Source organism: Colletes latitarsis, chromosome 10, assembly GCF_051014445.1.
Source record: "Colletes latitarsis isolate SP2378_abdomen chromosome 10, iyColLati1, whole genome shotgun sequence".
In the NCBI taxonomy this organism is placed as follows: domain Eukaryota; kingdom Metazoa; phylum Arthropoda; class Insecta; order Hymenoptera; family Colletidae; genus Colletes; species Colletes latitarsis.
In genome coordinates, this window is record NC_135143.1 from 16,094,673 (window position 1) to 16,111,604 (window position 16,932).

The following is a 16,932-nucleotide window of genomic DNA, read 5'->3' on the forward strand; positions in this document are numbered from 1 at the left end:
GAAACAGTTCTATACTAATTATTCACAAGCCACACTATAAAGTCGATACAAAACTATTTTTTGCGTCGAGTTCCAAAGGGCTGCGAACGTCACCAAGTTCTCGATCTCGTATCTAAAATTCGTTTAAATTCCAGGTGGAGAACTTTTTGGGCGAAACCGTTTAATACGCTAATTAGGAACGTTTGTGGCCGCGATAAACAGCGTGAATCCACGACTTGACCCGGTGAAACGCGATCGTGAATCACGATTGTTCCAGGAGCGTGTACTACGAGGCAGAACTAACGTCCGATCGACGATTACAGGGGTCTAACTAACGATTCCATTTGCTGATTGGCCGACCGCACCGGAGGAACTTTTATCTGGCCTGCCTCCCACGAGAGGCCTAAACACGGGACGCTGCCCGATAAAACCGCATGGCTGCCGGGATCCTGCGCCCCAATCAATTAAGATCAATCGTCGGCTGGCGGGAGATCGGCTTTTTCTCTTTGACGCCGCGTCTGGACGAACGCCCGCAGGCTCGTTCTCGCCACCGAGGGTCGCTTTGACGTGCTTTTTCCTCCTTTTTCACCTGTTCCACCGATTCATGAAGCGTTTACCGATGACCCACGAAGATCGCCCCGGTAACGATTCATTCCTGCGGTGGCTCTCGACCACCGCCGAAAGCTTCAAATCGCTCTGAAAGCCTGAGATTTTCATCAAACTGCAATACAAGCGTCTAACATGGCTCTAGAATCTCACGAAAACGTCTTAGATTTGCCTAATTTAATTTTAAAATTCTGTTTCAGGTGTTCTTCGTCCGGTAGCAGGAAAGGAAATTCCAGCTCGCTAAAGCTGAGATATGGTAGTATAAATAAGCCTAATGCTAGATTTGCAAGCATTACTTGCACATATTTTTATCGATAGCCGTCACGTTGTTAGAATCAGAGTTCTGTTAAACCTAGCGTTTGAAGCCTAGATTCCCGAATAAAAATTCAAACTTGTCCCCAACAATCGTACTATATACGAACAACTTATACTCCCTTCTCAGATTCTCAGTTCCCAGAAGTACCGTTTTATTCCCTGCTATCCTCTCGTACAGTACTGTCTTTATTAATAGTAAAATTTGCATCGTTGCTTTGGTGGACGTCCAGGCTCCATTCCCGACATCCTCGAGCCATATATTGTCCCAGGAACGTACCTAGAGCTTCCATTTCGAGGTTGGGGTCCTTCCACAGTTCGATCGAGCACTTTATATGCTGTCATCCTCCTAATACGACGGTGTCCTCGGAACGACGCGAAATTTCTCGTCGACGTCGCGACTATCTCCCCCCCCCCCCCCCCCCCTCCCCTTGCGTGTGTTCGTTAATCGGATTTACGTTGTTAATTGACGGTAAGGCACCGCGAGGGGTCCGTGGTCTCGGTTTTTCTAGGATACGATTCCGGTTTCGCGACGCGATGGAAATGGGGCCCCGGAGCCGGTCCCGATAATGAAGAAACCACGGCGAGATTGTCTGTGACGCGTTCCATCGTCTTTCCACGGGTCGTTTGTCACACGCGCCCACGCAACGGGCCAGAAGGAAGAGGGCCCGAGGAACGGGTTTTCGCGTTAAAGGGAGCGGGCGTGCTTTACGCGGACAACCGCGCGCCGACCGCGAGCTTCGACGCGTATTAAGAGATAGCGTGATATTTCTCGGCTTCTAATCTTACGAGTCATCTGGATCGAGTTCCTTGACCCTGCTTCGCGGACGCTCTGCACTTGACGGCGTTGGAAGGTGATCCGGATTCCGACATTTTTTTCCCCCCTCGCGTCTAGTATCGCCTTGGGGAGGCCGCCTTTGTGAAAATTGACGTTCGATTCGGTCGACGTGTCGCACCTGGGGAAAAAGTGCTCTTCCAAAGCATTCGCTGAAAATAGCAATTGTTAGAATAGATTCTATATAGAGAATTCCAAGGACTAGATTTTATAATTATTGTTACGAAAGATATTAATGAATAAACTATGCTTATCTCATTGTTTGCAAGTAGGGCTCAGTATCTGTTTCGACTATGTATCCTGTAAATGTTTTCTCTTTAGTATAAAGATCCGCAGTCTAGTTAGAGATGTATAAATCTGATCTTCGTAACTATTCCCAACCCCTCGTGTAGTATTATTTTTAAGAATAAAGTGGCTTTGATATTGACTGAACGACGATCGAGTAAACATGTCTGAACTCAGTTGGTCGTAAAGGCGTAGAATTTATGCTAGTTTGTATCTCCGGATGGTGCCTAATACTGTTATAAAGCGAACGGTCTACGTATTCTCTCCCCCAGGCATCGCTAAAGACCTGTTCCGTCTTGTGCATCTTTTCTCGCTGATCCAGGAATCCTAAGATCATCGGGCGCGAGTTCAGGATGCAATCCTCCAAGTTCATCGCGGATCGGGGCAAGAACGGCGCAGATGTCCAAGACCCAGAGAGCCGAGACTAATCCGACGTTTCATTGGACACGCGATCTTCGCGTGCGGTACTTTAACCCTTCATGATCCGAGATATTTTTGATATTTTGTGACGGCCGGTTTCGCGTGTAATTTCCTCGTTTCTGTTAATGAAAATCCATCCGTAGAAATAACAGTCTAATTTCCTCGTAACGAAAGCGTGACTCTTTTGGGAGATTTTTACTTGTAATAGGCAACAGAGGTCGCGCAACAACCCTCTGCTATTTTTTTCATTTGATTTTATCGGCTTTGAAAAATTCTATTCGTACATTGAATTTATGAATAGACGTCTATAGATTCGAAAAAGTGATACAAACTAGTAATTTTCGGAATGTAGACTCTCATGTGATTTTCAGTGTATCGTAATATTCGATAAACTAAGTCGCGTGTATTCGGTTCAAAGGGGCGAAATCCACCCTCGGAGATTTAACACGAATGGTAGAAGAGACAAATGAGCGGAGGCGGTGTTATGGCGTGGGCAGCAATAGGCTACCGTGGTAAATGCGATGTTAAGTTTATTCACCATAAAACGGATAGCAGGGTGTATGTGCAAACGATCGTGGAACAATTGACCGAACACGATCGTCAAACGGCTTCGGAAAATTTTACAATATCCCAATGTGATAATGCATACTGGAAAACACGTTGAAAATTCTGTAAAAGGTCTGATCGATATTACTGAAAACTGATATTTAAACAGACAACAATTTAATAACAAACAAGATTTGTAATTCAAATAAGTGTGAACTATTCTACTGAAAACTATTTTAAAAATTAAGAAGCAGTAAATTTTCAAGTATATGTGACGTACTTAAACATTGATATACAATGAATAAATCACGATATTCGTTAAAATCGTGTTTCGGAGGGACGATGAATAATTTTTTGTAAATGTTTTACGCGGCGTAAGGATTAGATTTTTAAGGATTTGTGATTGGCGGGGTCGACACGGTTCTCTGTTGGTCTTCCTAAGGTTAATGCCATATCCCGGATAATGGCGATGGGAATGGTGTTCAAGGTCAAGGGTTCCTTGGCAATTCCCACGCCGGGACCGTGACAAACGTTCCGGGAGACCATTCGATCCCCTTCCTCCCTCCCTTTCACCCGATGGAAATTCTTCCTGCTTCGATATGCCGAAAGCGAATGAGTGAGACGTGATATCGTCGAACGAATGCGATAGTCACGCAGGTTGTTCGCGGCACGCAATAATTTTGCCGATTTTTCCGGCTTCCGGGACCGTTTTACTATCGGGTCAACGACACCGAATACGCGACACAGGCTCGTCTCGAAGGAAATCACCGTTTTCTCTGTTCCCCCCCTCGTCGAACGGCTCGGCTCGATAATAATTCCGATAAGAGGACGCGTTCGACAGAATATGCAAATGAGACTGAATTCCTTCCGCGGGCAAAATTGTGGGCGACGAGGCAATAAAGACAGCGCTGTATCAAAGGATGCCAGGAAATAAAATGGGACGATGGAAGGTCGAAAATCTCGGCATGTAAATATATTCTATATATTGAGAAACATATTGGAATCGAAGGATGCAAATTTTTTATGGTTTCGATAGGGATACCACCGCATTGGGGGATGAATATCTTCGCTACTTAGAAAACAGCTTGTAACGTATCTGGCACACCCCCGTACATGCAAAATTGAAATAAATAAAAAGAGTCGAAACATTTTTCACGGCAATAAATTAATAAATACACGAAGAACAGTGAAGGGACTTACGTACGTACTACGATTTCCGATTCAATTTCAGATTGGACAGTGTTCCAGTACCTCCTACCAATTCCACGAACAAGTAGGAACAATTAACACCGTCGTGATCGATCATCCTCCCTCTCACGATATTACGCTGGCTCGTGATCCTCCGTAATACGAAATCGACGATCATTCGGATAATTTCGAGGGTTTGAAATTCTCATTAACGAAGAGCCTGGCGTTGAGATTGTCTTCTCGAGTACTATTTTAAGCGGTGGGTTCGAGCATAAATTCACGGGTTAAACGGGATCAATCGTCTGCGTGCGTAGAACGCCTATGGGCGTTGATGTACGTGCTTAACGGATACAAACGCAAGGTTTCCGCATGAGAGTGTCTTTACTCGAACTATTGTGAAATTCTTATGAATCGTCTTGCTTATATTTTATGCGTTGCTATATTATATTGTGCAACCAGTGGGACTACTTTCGGTTCAAGTTTAAAACAAATAAATCCTCGGATATAAAACTTTTCTACTTTTCTTCATTTTCCATAGGAACGAATGCGACCCATGGTTTCTCCTGCCAATTTCTTCCTCTCCATAAGCAGCATACGATGCGATCATTAAAAAAATATGACCTTGAAAAGGTCAATAAAGGTCAAATTGATATAAAAATAGCCCAGGTCCATTCAGGATGAAACAGAGGGAAAGGATCGATGCACCGACGAAAATATACCACACACAAGTCGTTTTTATTTTCGAGTGAAACATGAACGATAATTTAAATACAAGATCGACCGTCGAACGATTCCGAATGCTAGAAATGAATGGGTGATGAAATGCGAGGAACGACGCTCCCGAATGGTGGGCGAGCTATCGGTCGACCGTATTCTCGATCGAATTCGTCGAAACTCTCGCCGACCGTTCGCAAGTGCAGACGATCCTCCCCAAGAATTTCCCGAAAGCCAGCGCAACCCTGGATCAGAGTCGGAGGTCGCAGACGTCTCGTCTTTGCTGTCTGTCTCGCGTATACCGTGTCCCATGAAACGTGTCCGTGCCTCTGCCCCTTCCAGTTACCCATGCATCCTTAATGAAGATACAACGGATAATGGAGCAGCGGTTGCAGTTGAGCGATAGGGGTAGCTTTGACTAGGAGCGTTGGCTCGACGTTCACCCTGGAGTCCCCGTGGATTTGACTGACCCCGTAGCTGGTGATCGACGCGGACGAGGTCTCTGTGCCCAAACTAGCTGGCACAGCTTCCTTGACGATTGGTAGGGCCTCCTTCACGGCAACAGGCGCCACGACTGTTTTCTTCTCGACAGCCACGGGCGCTGCTTCCTTGGCAAGAACGCTGGGAATGATCAAAGACTCCTGGAGGACCTTCGACGGATGGATCTGATCGATACCGTGGCTAGAGACGGAGGTGGTCACCGAAGCTGATCCCAGCGACGCTGGGACCAGGTTCGAGAGGATCGGGACTTGTTTGGCGAGGACAGGGACCAAGGGAATGGCTCCAGGTGATTGGACGACCGTCGCTGGCTCCTGGTCGATCTTCACCGCGTCCTTGAGCCTGAGACCCTCTATGCCCAGCTGTTTGTGCAGCTCTATGCGGTTCTCGTGATAGGAGGGCAGAGTGGTAAGGACGGGGACGGTCTTCAGAACGTTGATCTGCTTGTCCTGGATCGCCAGATCGGCCGGCAGCTGGATCTGCGCGTTCCTGTGGATCTGGACTTGACTCTGGCTGGAGCTCGCCAGTGGTACTCCGCCGGCGAGGAACACGTTGGATGACGGAATCAGAGGCAGAGCGTCGACGGTGACGCCTCCGTCAAGCTTTTCGTCCTGGTTAGACCTGGCTGGAGAATCCGGGACGCTGCGTTTCCTGCGACTGGAGCTTTCGCGATTTGCGTCCACGCTCCTGGCGAGGAGGACGTGGCTCGCCTCGAGATTGCCATCGGAGGGCAGGTCCGTCGCTGCGACGCGGAAGCCGTTCTCGTCCGCGACGTAGAACACAGATTGGAGGATTCCGTTCGCGTCCACGTAGCTGTAAGAGCCGCGGGTCACCCCGTCGGCGTCTTTGATCTCCTCCTTTGCCGACGGGCCACCGGCGTAACTGTAAGCGTGCTCGCCCGTCCTCGTGTTCTGGTACTGATGGTACACCGGAAACGGGCTCGCCAGGTATGCGTACGGCAGCAGCTTCAGCTGCGCGCCCGATACCAGGCTCAGCGTCACGATCAATGGAGTCTGCGAACAGTAAATCGGTCAAATACGACGCGACAACGTTGATTTGGATAAAGCAACACACCGTTTCAGACGATTCTAGTAGATTTAATTGTCTTTAGAACGGTTTTATAGCCGCGAAGTTCGCGTAACAAATTTTCGAAATGTTTTTGGACACGACACTTTTAAATCGTTCTGGAAAAATTATTTTCGGTTGCGGGGGTCAATTACAATCATTTTTGGTGAATACATATACTTCCGAAATCCTACCCACTTTCGAGAAAAAAATTCGAGTAAGTGCTGAAAGTTTTGGGTAAAAAAAAAGACTTTCGAATCGTCTTGGAAAAATTATTTTTAGTTGCAGGGGTCAATTGCAAGCATTTTTGGTCAACAGACATACCCACGAAATCCTACTCAGTTTCGAGAAAAAAATTCCTTACCGAAAATATAATTTCTGGCCAGAAATGTCTGCCCGAATTTTCATGCGAATCTTTAAAACGTCATAACTTCTGAACGGATTGGACGATTTTGATGTTTAAAAAAGCAAACTACGCGTATTTTGGTGGAGTATATGTACAAATCGTAAAAATATTCGAAAAGTTGGTCCTTGACCCCGCAAAATGAGAAAAACCCCATAAAAATGGTCCAATTTTCAAACAGCCATAATTCCTACAATTGTGAATATATTTCAATGAAACTTTTTCCTGAAGTAGAGCTCATGGGTACCTACAAAAAAGTATTGGACAACTTTTTTGTAGGGCGTCAAACAAAATTACTAAAAATGAAAAACGAATTTTTAAGAAAAATCGACAGGGGGTAGGTGCCTAAATTTTTCGACGAAAAAAAAAATTTTTAATTAATTCTGAAAAAATTATTTTCGGTTGCGGGGGTCAATTACAATCATTTTTGGTGAATAGACATACCCCCGAAATCTTGCGCATTTTCGAGAAAAAAATTCAGTACGGTCGGAACTTTAAACGTTAATAACTTTTTAACGAAGCCTCAATCAACAAATTGGTATTCTTGATTTTCGTCTTATTTTGGCCTCTAGAATCTCTTATTAAAATTTTTCCCAGAGGAGACCGAACACCCTGTATAACATTGTGTTTCTCGATCCACCAGATACGCGCTAACCAAGAGCGGCTTCGAAATGTGCTAAGTTTACTCGAACAACGATTTCCTGAGCATCGCAAAGTTTCCACGAAGAATTTTGTTTTTAATTGTCAGAACTCAGAGGACTTCAAACCGAGAAGAATCGATCCCAGAGGCTCCGTTTCCGGAAAAGTCGTCTTCAAGGTGACGAAAAAGCTGATTTCAGGACGCTTTAAAATTTTGCTGGTGGCCCTCAAGGAAACCACAGCCATCGAATCGTTGGGATTTTACGCCCGCGGTCGATGGGGCCGCGTACTCTCTTCCCGTCACATAAGAGAGGATAAATTTATACTTGCATGAGGCCGAAGATCCAGCTCTCTTTACGATCCAATAAGAGACGAACGAGTGACTACACCGACGAGCGGAAACACGGAGAAATGGGAGCCCCGCGAAAACGAAAGGGCTCCGAACCACGTTCCTCCGCATTGATTTCGGTGTTCATTTGAATTTCAACGGTGTCTGGAATCGAAAGGCCGGCGAGAGACACGGATCCGATTTCCAGAACCCAGATTCCCCTAAACACCTTCGGGGACAAGATGCCAGAAGAGGACGTGACTTTGAAATTTCATCAAAATCCAACCGAATCGTTACCGATTCAAGGATGATCGACACTATAAGTACGAAGATACAAATTTGGAAGAGCTCAAGAATTGGTAGCTAATAGAGAATTGCGAAAAAAATTCGAGAATATCCACCCCTCGAAATAATAAAATAATAATTTGATCGAAATCCAATCGTTATCGATTGATGTTTCACGCTATAAGTACGAAGATACAAAGGAAGAGCTCAAGGATTGGTAGCTAATAGAGAATCACGAATGAAAATTTGAGAGTATCCACCCCCTCCAAAATTACAAATAGAAATATAGATAACAGTTTTGATAGTTGTACTATTTTGATTGTCGAGAAGTTGCGCTTACCAGTGCCTGCATCTTGCGATAGGTGTATTCCTGCGAGAACCTCCTTGCTTGAGAAGGACTGTTCGGCCTGTGCACCTTGCTTCCGATCTGGTTTTGACTTATATACATGGCGGAGGGGACGAGTCGGTTGGATCGTGTCTTCGAACCAGGAACCAGAGGAACCGTCGAAGGACAGGCGGATCCGTTCACCGAATACTCGTAGACCGGGATCCCTCGATCCAGGATCCGGATCCATGCGAGTGTAGTCTTTGCCACGCCCTCTACGACGCTTGTGCCTCTTCTTGGACATTTTTATTCGCCCGGTTTGCACTTTTTCTCGATCGTGACCGTGGTCTCGGTCGTGGAGCTAGATCCGCGTCTTCTCGAACGGGATGCCAACCGATCAGCAGAGAATAGAGACGAACGACACGGGTAAATCTTATTTTAACCAATATTTCAACGTTTCCTTTCCTAACAATGATATTTAATAACACACGTAAGATAATAGAACGCTCGTTTCGAAATATAACATTGATCGTGTCTATATCTGTAATGTCCATATTTTAGATACCATCGTGGATTCTGTTTAGCAAATATGTTGTGGAAATATTAAATACACTATTTTGAGAACCGATAGTACGTAGGAACAAGTGTATCGATACGAATAACAGTCGGAACAAATAAAATGCATTTACAGCATCAAAAACAACGCAAAAATAACAAAAATATCGATTTATTCTGAATAATATAAATATTCAATATTTGAATTAATAGGAATTACAAATAAACTTTGAAAGAGATAAAATAAAAATATTGAAGATATTATTTTTAAACTGCAGTGTTTTTGCTGTGCATACGAGATGTGCTGTTTTAAAACATTGATCCCGATATAGTAAGTTAGGTCAGTTCACGTCCCGTTCAACGTACGGACCAAAACATTTATGCGAGCTGCCATTCACTTCTGAAAAAACGAAAATGACGTTCCCACTTTGGCTAACTGCCGCGCGGAGTTGCAATATATTCTATATTACGATTATTTAATTTTTTTCAATACAATCGTGTTATGTTTTTTTGGATCAAGTAATGTTGAAAGTAATATTTCTTGTACTTCCATAAGGAGCAATCGTGTAAATTCTGCTGCATCGATGAACCCATATTGCAAAATAATACCAAAGTTGGTGGAAATCGTTTCGTGCACCTTTCAAATACTTCAAGATCATTCGAAGGTCAACAGACCATACATGGTTGAGGTCGTTGTTTCGTCAGCTGCAATACTGTAGTGATAAAAGTATGTTGTCACTACAAGAAGGAATGCCGACGACCTTAAAAAGTCGAAGAATGAACGACCTTGAGAAAATCGAAAGTAACGGAGATGACCAGGTGATCGGTAAAAATGTATCACTTTCTATATTCGACAATAGCTTCTGACACAGTTTGGTAACCTGTCCCTATGAAGAAACCATAAATTTTACAACATACATATACTCTCATAGTATCATTCAGATATAGTATAGTTATTCAGATTGTATCATTCGAAAGAGAAAATACAAGTTAAATATAAGCTATTTGTCTTCAGTTTTCTCAGCAATATTGTTAGATCGTTTATTTTTTGTTGATCATAACAAATTCAAATTAGTTAGCGAAAATTTCACTCCGAATCAAATTAAATTTGATCCTCTAACCATAAAAGGAAAACTTTAATTAAAGTAAACATAACGAAATATTTGCTGTCCATAAATTTCTGACACAGGAATTCCTTTTTTTACTAGATATGGGAGACGACAAGTTTAACCAATACTTAAAGCCCAGTTCCAGAGAAAAAGGGAACGTTACTTTTGTTTTTCTCGAACAAAATTGGTCAATTTAGGCGAATTTATATCGTCGTAAACGCTGATAGGCATTCCACGCGGCTTCGACCAGCCTCCGGAGATTTAAAAAGTGCAATAATTAGGGGCAGACGTTTTATTGCGATAATATGTGTAACGTATTTCAGAGCGAAACGTAAAAAGTAAAGTCGAAAATTTTAGAACGTTCTCGGATCACATAAAAATTCCATCAGACTCTCGAAACTAAATAAATTTGATTTAAATTCCACTGTCGAATAAAATATTTACTAACGATCATTGAATTTTCCAGTCGATTGTTTGCCACTATTGGACTAACTGCCATCGTGGACAGTGGCAAGAACTCCGACGGCGATAAATAAACGGAGAAAAAGAATTTACAGCCGCGAGGGAAGAAGGGCCCCGGTTCACCGAACAATCAGCTGGCGTGGTATCCCGGGGGCCCACAGGCTGGCGAGTATCGTCGGAGGATGCGCGGGCTCGATTGGCCGGCGTGTAAATTTCTTGTACCGGTTCATAACTACCATGATCGTGCTTGTACCACGTGTAATTGCCGCCGTGAAATTATTAGCGTCATTAACGCCATCGCACGGCTGCTTTATTCGCGTCGGATCGTTGCACGGATGATCAATGCCCGCGGCGACCGGGCCCAACTACGGGGCACAGCGCGGTATCGTTGACCAGTGTGTCAGAATCCACTCGCGAGGCAACAAAACTAATTAACCGCATCGGTGATAGCTTGAAAAATATTCGATAAGTAATCCCTTCGATGTTTTCGTACGTCAAGCAATCGTCTTTCGATTTTCATTTGCTAAAAACCAGGGGTTCCCAATCGTGGTAAATTGCCTAAATGTTTTTTTTTTACAGGTACTAGAATATGCAATCGGTGAGTAATATAATTTGGTCTTCAGTAACTATGGGGAACTTTATTATTTACAACAGATTAATAACAGGTGTACGTTTGTATATATCCAAGTCATTTAGCAGTTTATCCAACGCGTAGTTTTCACTGTAATCGGTCCGTTATTTTTGCCTAGCTATAAATAAATTCCAGTCAACGGTACAGTAATATTACACGAACCTGTTTAAGATAATGCAAGTATGTCAGTTATTACAGGTAGAAAGAAAGAAAAACAGTCGTGGAGTAAGGGGAATGCGAAGCTACGAAGTAGAATGTGGATAGTCTGATTACAACGTCAGACTCGAAGCGACTTAAGAGGAGGATTCTCGCGTAAGAGGTTCGAAAAATCGGTGGATTCTTTTTTGTCGTATTTACGTGTAGAACTTGCATGACGATCGTAATTCAAATATGTGCGTTTATTAATGACAGCTTGTTATTGTTGTGACGACAGTTAAATTTTTATTCGATTAATTTGGCTTGTCGAATGTCTACAAACGCGAGATTTCTTGCCGTGATAAATTACATTTGTCGCGACGCGAGTGAATGCTGGGGCCACGGTGCACCGGCTTTTTCCTCGAGGATCTATAGATCCCCGATACAATGGGAGTCGTGATTGCGTTTCGCGGTCCGCGGCTGGCCTCCGACTTGCAACAATTTCTCTCGTCCTTGATCGAGGGCCGCGCGAACGCATCGGCGGGTCTTGTAGAAGCAAAATTGTTCGCCTGCCGTGGGCCTTTTTCCCGCCTTTTTATCTCTACCGCAGACATTCAGGAATCCACCCTTGCCGCAATAAAGACGCCCCACCTTCGTCCTTGACGCCGCGGCGAACTCCACAAAAATTAAACGCATAGAGGAAGTGCAGCATGTTCGAAATACCAGTTTGTTTAAAACGAGCAAGAAATTACAACAGAGAAACTTTTATATTTCAAACTCTCAAACGGGAAACACAATGGGTTTGTAGAGACCCTTAGAAACTAGGCAAAAATGAGTCCACTTACCAAAGATGACAAGAGACACCTTTCAAAATTTAAACTTGAAATTCTTTTCTAAGTTTAATCATTTCTCTTCAACAACATGATATTAAAACTAACAATTATTTCCCATACCAACCGTCACATATAATAGGGCTCTACGCGTCCTCTGGCGAAAGTTTCGACATCCATTTATAGATTTGGTTGGTCAGCCTACTCGAGGAAAACTGAACAAACACCTTTTTTGAACAGAATACAATAGCAAAACAGTGTTTAATATAAACACCGTGATTGAAACATTACGTATATACTTTTCAAATAATTACTTAATTCTATACAATTACTTGGATGATAGGTGACAAGAGGGTTGTAAGATTAACGAGCATTAAGGACTTTTTCCCCGTACCGTAGATGCTCGAGGAATCCTCCCTTGTCGCGGTGAAATCGTCCGTCCCTTGTCCTTGACGCCTTGGCGTCGCGATGACCCGGACGCTGTTGGCGCGAATCGGGAGAAAAATGTTTAAACAAAAGTGATTGTCCTGCGTGTCGCGCGAGGGGAGTCCGGTTGCGGGCTTTAATCGCGTCGCGTTTAAAGCAGGAATTATTTGTCATTGTCGAGCGCGACACGATAGGGGAAATGGGGGGGAAGGAAGGATGCGACAGGAGTTTCACAGCGCTTGTGGTGTACGATGGGAAGAAGTTCGCTGGAGGACGACCGCAGAATGACCAGGCTTGATTGTCTTAGCGACGACTCCTCTTTGTATCAAATTGAAGGGACAAAGACACGCGTGATCATGGAACGAGAAACACATTTCGAGTCTTGAGCCATCGAGGGTGTCGCTTTACGTACCGTTCCGTGTGGCTCGAGTGTCTCAGCTGCATTCCTTCCAATCCGGTATACGAATTTCCCATTGCTCGCAAATCTCTGACTCCTCGAACGCTCGCGAACAGTCGGGGAAGAAAATATTGACCGTTCAAGGTCACTGGTCTGCCTCCACCACATTACAACCTCTGATCTGAGCTATTTATATTCTAAATATTAATAATACATCTTTATTACTACATGCAGATACAAATATTTACATATCCTAATCTGCTATTAAATAAACTCCGGTTCCATTTCGTTTCTGATCGAACCTTTACCTAACATTAACGTTCATTTTTCAAGTCCACTTGGTATTATAATTGTTATCTATTGAAATAACAGTTTATAAGCAGTGGTCGTGACTCCAAGTTTTCGAACGTTTTCCTGCGTCTAAGCCGCGAACGTCGCGATCTTCTATTCCCTTTCTGGCGAATCTATTAAAAGACAGGCCACGTCCTCTTCCAGCAGCCTGATCTCGTCCTTTAAGGAGATTCCTCGCTCCTGGTCATCGGCCGGTGGAAAGTCAACATGTAAGTACGTGTAGGCGAGCGAGCAATCCAGGGCTATCTCGTTCGTTCGTTCGTTGGTTCGTAGATACCAGGGCACGATCACCTTGATGCCCATTTGTTCTCCAGCTACCGAGAATCGCTAGACACGCTCGTAGGAAGTGGCAGCGCTTGTTCGTAGGCGAAGATACGCGGCAAAAAAGCGTGGATAATCAGGGAATAGGGTCCTCGCCCGCTCAAGGAACGCGCGACAAGAGCGTACAGATAGAAAGAAAATGAAGGATGTGCTTGAAATTAATTGCAAACGATTTCTAAAAAATCTTGCTTAATTTTAAGAGGGGAGGGGGCATAATTCGAAATCAATAATTTATTATAAGATTCTCTCGAAATGTTTTACGGTTCATGGTCGTTAAAGGTCAATCGGGAATGAAAATATTTATCCACGCGCGACCGTGTTAGAAAAATCGACGCTGTCGTTAATTATCGCGTGTTTATACAGTTTTCGTCTTAATGTTAATTTAATATATGCGACACGGGACGAAGAACTGGATCAAGAAAAACGAGGTCTAACGAGGGAAACCTGATTGCGCATAAACGAAAACCGGTGCTTCCTGCCCGGCACGGACGTCGCTTTAAACCGTCCTCGAGAGATAACTATTCATCGCGGAAGAGGCATCGTTGGCACCACTCGGTCACGGTTTATTGCGGCCATAATGAAAGCCATCAGCCGTTACCCTTATCGGTGCACCAGAAGTTAATTGCGATTTATCGTTGGCGCGCGTGTGAACTCGCGAAACCTGTCAACGTGGTCTGTTTCAAGCGCGCGAATCCGATCGTCTCGTTTCACAAGCACCTAAGGCTGGAACTACTTAAATATTATTATTCGAGTAAAAAAATATATATTTAAATAATAATACTGGTAACAGTGGACTCTCTTTGTTTAACAGAATTGTAGTAAAAAAAATTGTAGCAAAAATTCGTCAAGTCAGCAGCCCGTGCGCCAAGAAGATGCACACGTCCGTGGACAGTAAAATCGTTTTCGAAAAAATGCTAGGACCACACCCACGCGCACCGAGATCCGGCCACATATTTGCGGAGGTCGTCTTATGTCGTAAACAACATAAACATAATGCGGCCGAGCCAGTGGACCACACCCGACGTACACACGCACGCACACGCATGTCGCCGTCCCCTATCGCGACAAGAGACCCTCGTATCCGAGCGACGCGACATCGCTCTTCGCCGCGACCTGCGAAAAAAACCGGAATAAGGAGGAAGATAAAGGAACAATCGACCCTTCGATAAATCCGCCGATCGGAATAAATTCTCGACGGGCTCCTTATCGAAAAATTATCCGCGCGCTAGGATCATTTGTCATTGTCGCGAATAACGTAAGCATACATTTAGGGGATAGGGTGCACTTTAGTGTACATAATAAAAGCAGACCTTTCGATTTTTAAAATGGTGTATTTGAAACGGCACGTTAAACAAATCGTACTATGATTTTACACATCTTCCGGTTCGACTTTTAAATTTAACACTTGCATTCTTCTAACGACAGTCAGCTTCAAAATTTTTGCCGTTTCCAATGCCTTGTAGATGTTAAAAGCACTCGTTACTTCTTCGCCGTTCACGTGCGTTATAATGTCACCGACTTGCAGACCGCCTCTGGAATATTTGGACAATGATTATTCGCCTATTTAGTAGCAGTAATGGAATTTTAATTATGAAACGTACAAATGGGCCGGTGTTCCGACGATCACTTTGCAAACGAGGACTCCGTGCCTGATGCTATGCGGAATTCCTTCGATTATGTGTTGTAGTTCGGACAGAAGATTGGGTGTAAGGGAGAGCATAGTGATGCCTATGTATCGATTCTTAGAGATGTCTACTGCAGTCTGTGTACCTAACATAACATCATTTTAGTTTGATGTTTGCGTGTGATATATTTTTCACATTTCTAATATTTTACCTTTGCCCTTCCGACGCAGTTCTGCTTTCTTTAAAAATTCTTTAGCATAATCTATAGGAATTGCAAACGAAATACCAGCTGATACTTTCATTGCACTTATACCAATTGCTTCCCCATTTAAATTAACCAGTGGACCACCCGAATTTCCAAACTAAGAGGCAACAGTATATGATAGAAACGAGTACAGTTTAATTTTTCGTATACAATAAATAAAGATATTAACTGTAACTGCAGCATCTGTTTGGATGTAACCCATCTGCTTATTGTAAAGACCAAGTTCCTCGCTCTGCCTGTTTACACTGCTTATAACTCCACTAGTTATTGTATTGCTTAAAGCTAAAGGAGATCCAATAGCAACTACAAACTCCCCTGGCCTAATAGTGGATGAACTACCAAGCTTCATTACTGGCAGATTGGTCTGAATAAAAAGTAATTATTATGGTAATTTGTAAATTAATGTGTTACTATATACAATGTATATAGACCTTATTAATCCGCACAGTAGCAAGATCACTGTGCATATCAACATCCTCCACAATACCAGTATACATATTTCCATCATGAAGTCGTACCTGTGATACAGGTTCTATAAAAACTTTTGGAATAACATATAACACATTTACTTACTATAAAAAAAACACACAATTATACAACCATGAAAATTACCTTCACAGTTGTATTTGCTCTATTAACTACAACATGAGCACTTGTTAATATCAACCCATCTGACTGAACAATGAAACCAGACCCATTGCTAGTAGTAATTGGTTTACCTGTAAAATAATCAAGTCTATTTCCGGATTAATAAATGCGTAAAACAATAATGATAGTTATATAATTACATTTGTACATTTTACGGACATCATTTATACGTACCTTTTATTGTCCTTGATTTCGATGTACACCACAGAAGGAGCTGAAATTTCTACTACATCAGCTATAAAATTATATTTATCTCTGTTATGATTAATATCCAACACGTGCATTGATTTTGCATGTACCGTGGGTATAAAATTCATTAAATTATTAAATCGATTACAAATATCATCTTTCCATTTGTATAAAATATAACCAAAACCAGAGAAGATAATAGAATAGGTTAGAACGTTTCTAATGGTTTTGTCAAAAGTTTGACGTTTTACTTGTTCTGTAGAAAAGCGTCTACATCGTGAAAACCGATCCGCACACGAAAAAATTAACACTTGTTTGTATTGAAACTGATTTTGCCTTAACACGTTCCAAGAAAACCGCGACAAGGGGGCGGCCATCTTTCTACTCCCAATCGGATCTAGTTCTTCACTTCAACATTAGAATTTGGATTTTCGCGGGTGAACACTGCATCCTTCTTTGTAACTTTCGCAATAAAATTAAAATAAACAGTGTATGAGGTGAAAATTGTACAAGAATTTGTAAATATTGTCGTCACGAGCACCAGTTCGTAACAAATGAAC

General features: G+C 43.0%; 2 protein-coding genes across 2 annotated transcripts; both read right to left on the reverse strand.

The window, feature by feature from the left end:
- Nucleotides 1-5,241: 5,241 nt before the first annotated feature.
- Nucleotides 5,242-8,732, reverse strand: LOC143347272 (uncharacterized). Its single transcript, XM_076776332.1, is given in 3 exon segments — nucleotides 5,242-6,396; nucleotides 8,444-8,635; nucleotides 8,637-8,732. Coding segments are annotated over 3 exon segments (1,443 nt in total).
- A 6,245-nt stretch (nucleotides 8,733-14,977) lies between these two features.
- Htra2 (HTRA2-related serine protease) lies at nucleotides 14,978-16,925 on the reverse strand. The gene is made up of 7 exons (XM_076774132.1): nucleotides 16,358-16,925; nucleotides 16,148-16,271; nucleotides 15,967-16,053; nucleotides 15,705-15,899; nucleotides 15,482-15,632; nucleotides 15,247-15,415; nucleotides 14,978-15,177 (listed from the first exon to the last, which is right to left on the reverse strand). Exons 1-7 carry the CDS (start codon nucleotides 16,747-16,749, stop codon nucleotides 15,015-15,017), a joined length of 1,281 nt encoding a protein of 426 aa, XP_076630247.1. The 5' UTR covers nucleotides 16,750-16,925; the 3' UTR covers nucleotides 14,978-15,014.
- Nucleotides 16,926-16,932: the final 7 nt, after the last annotated feature.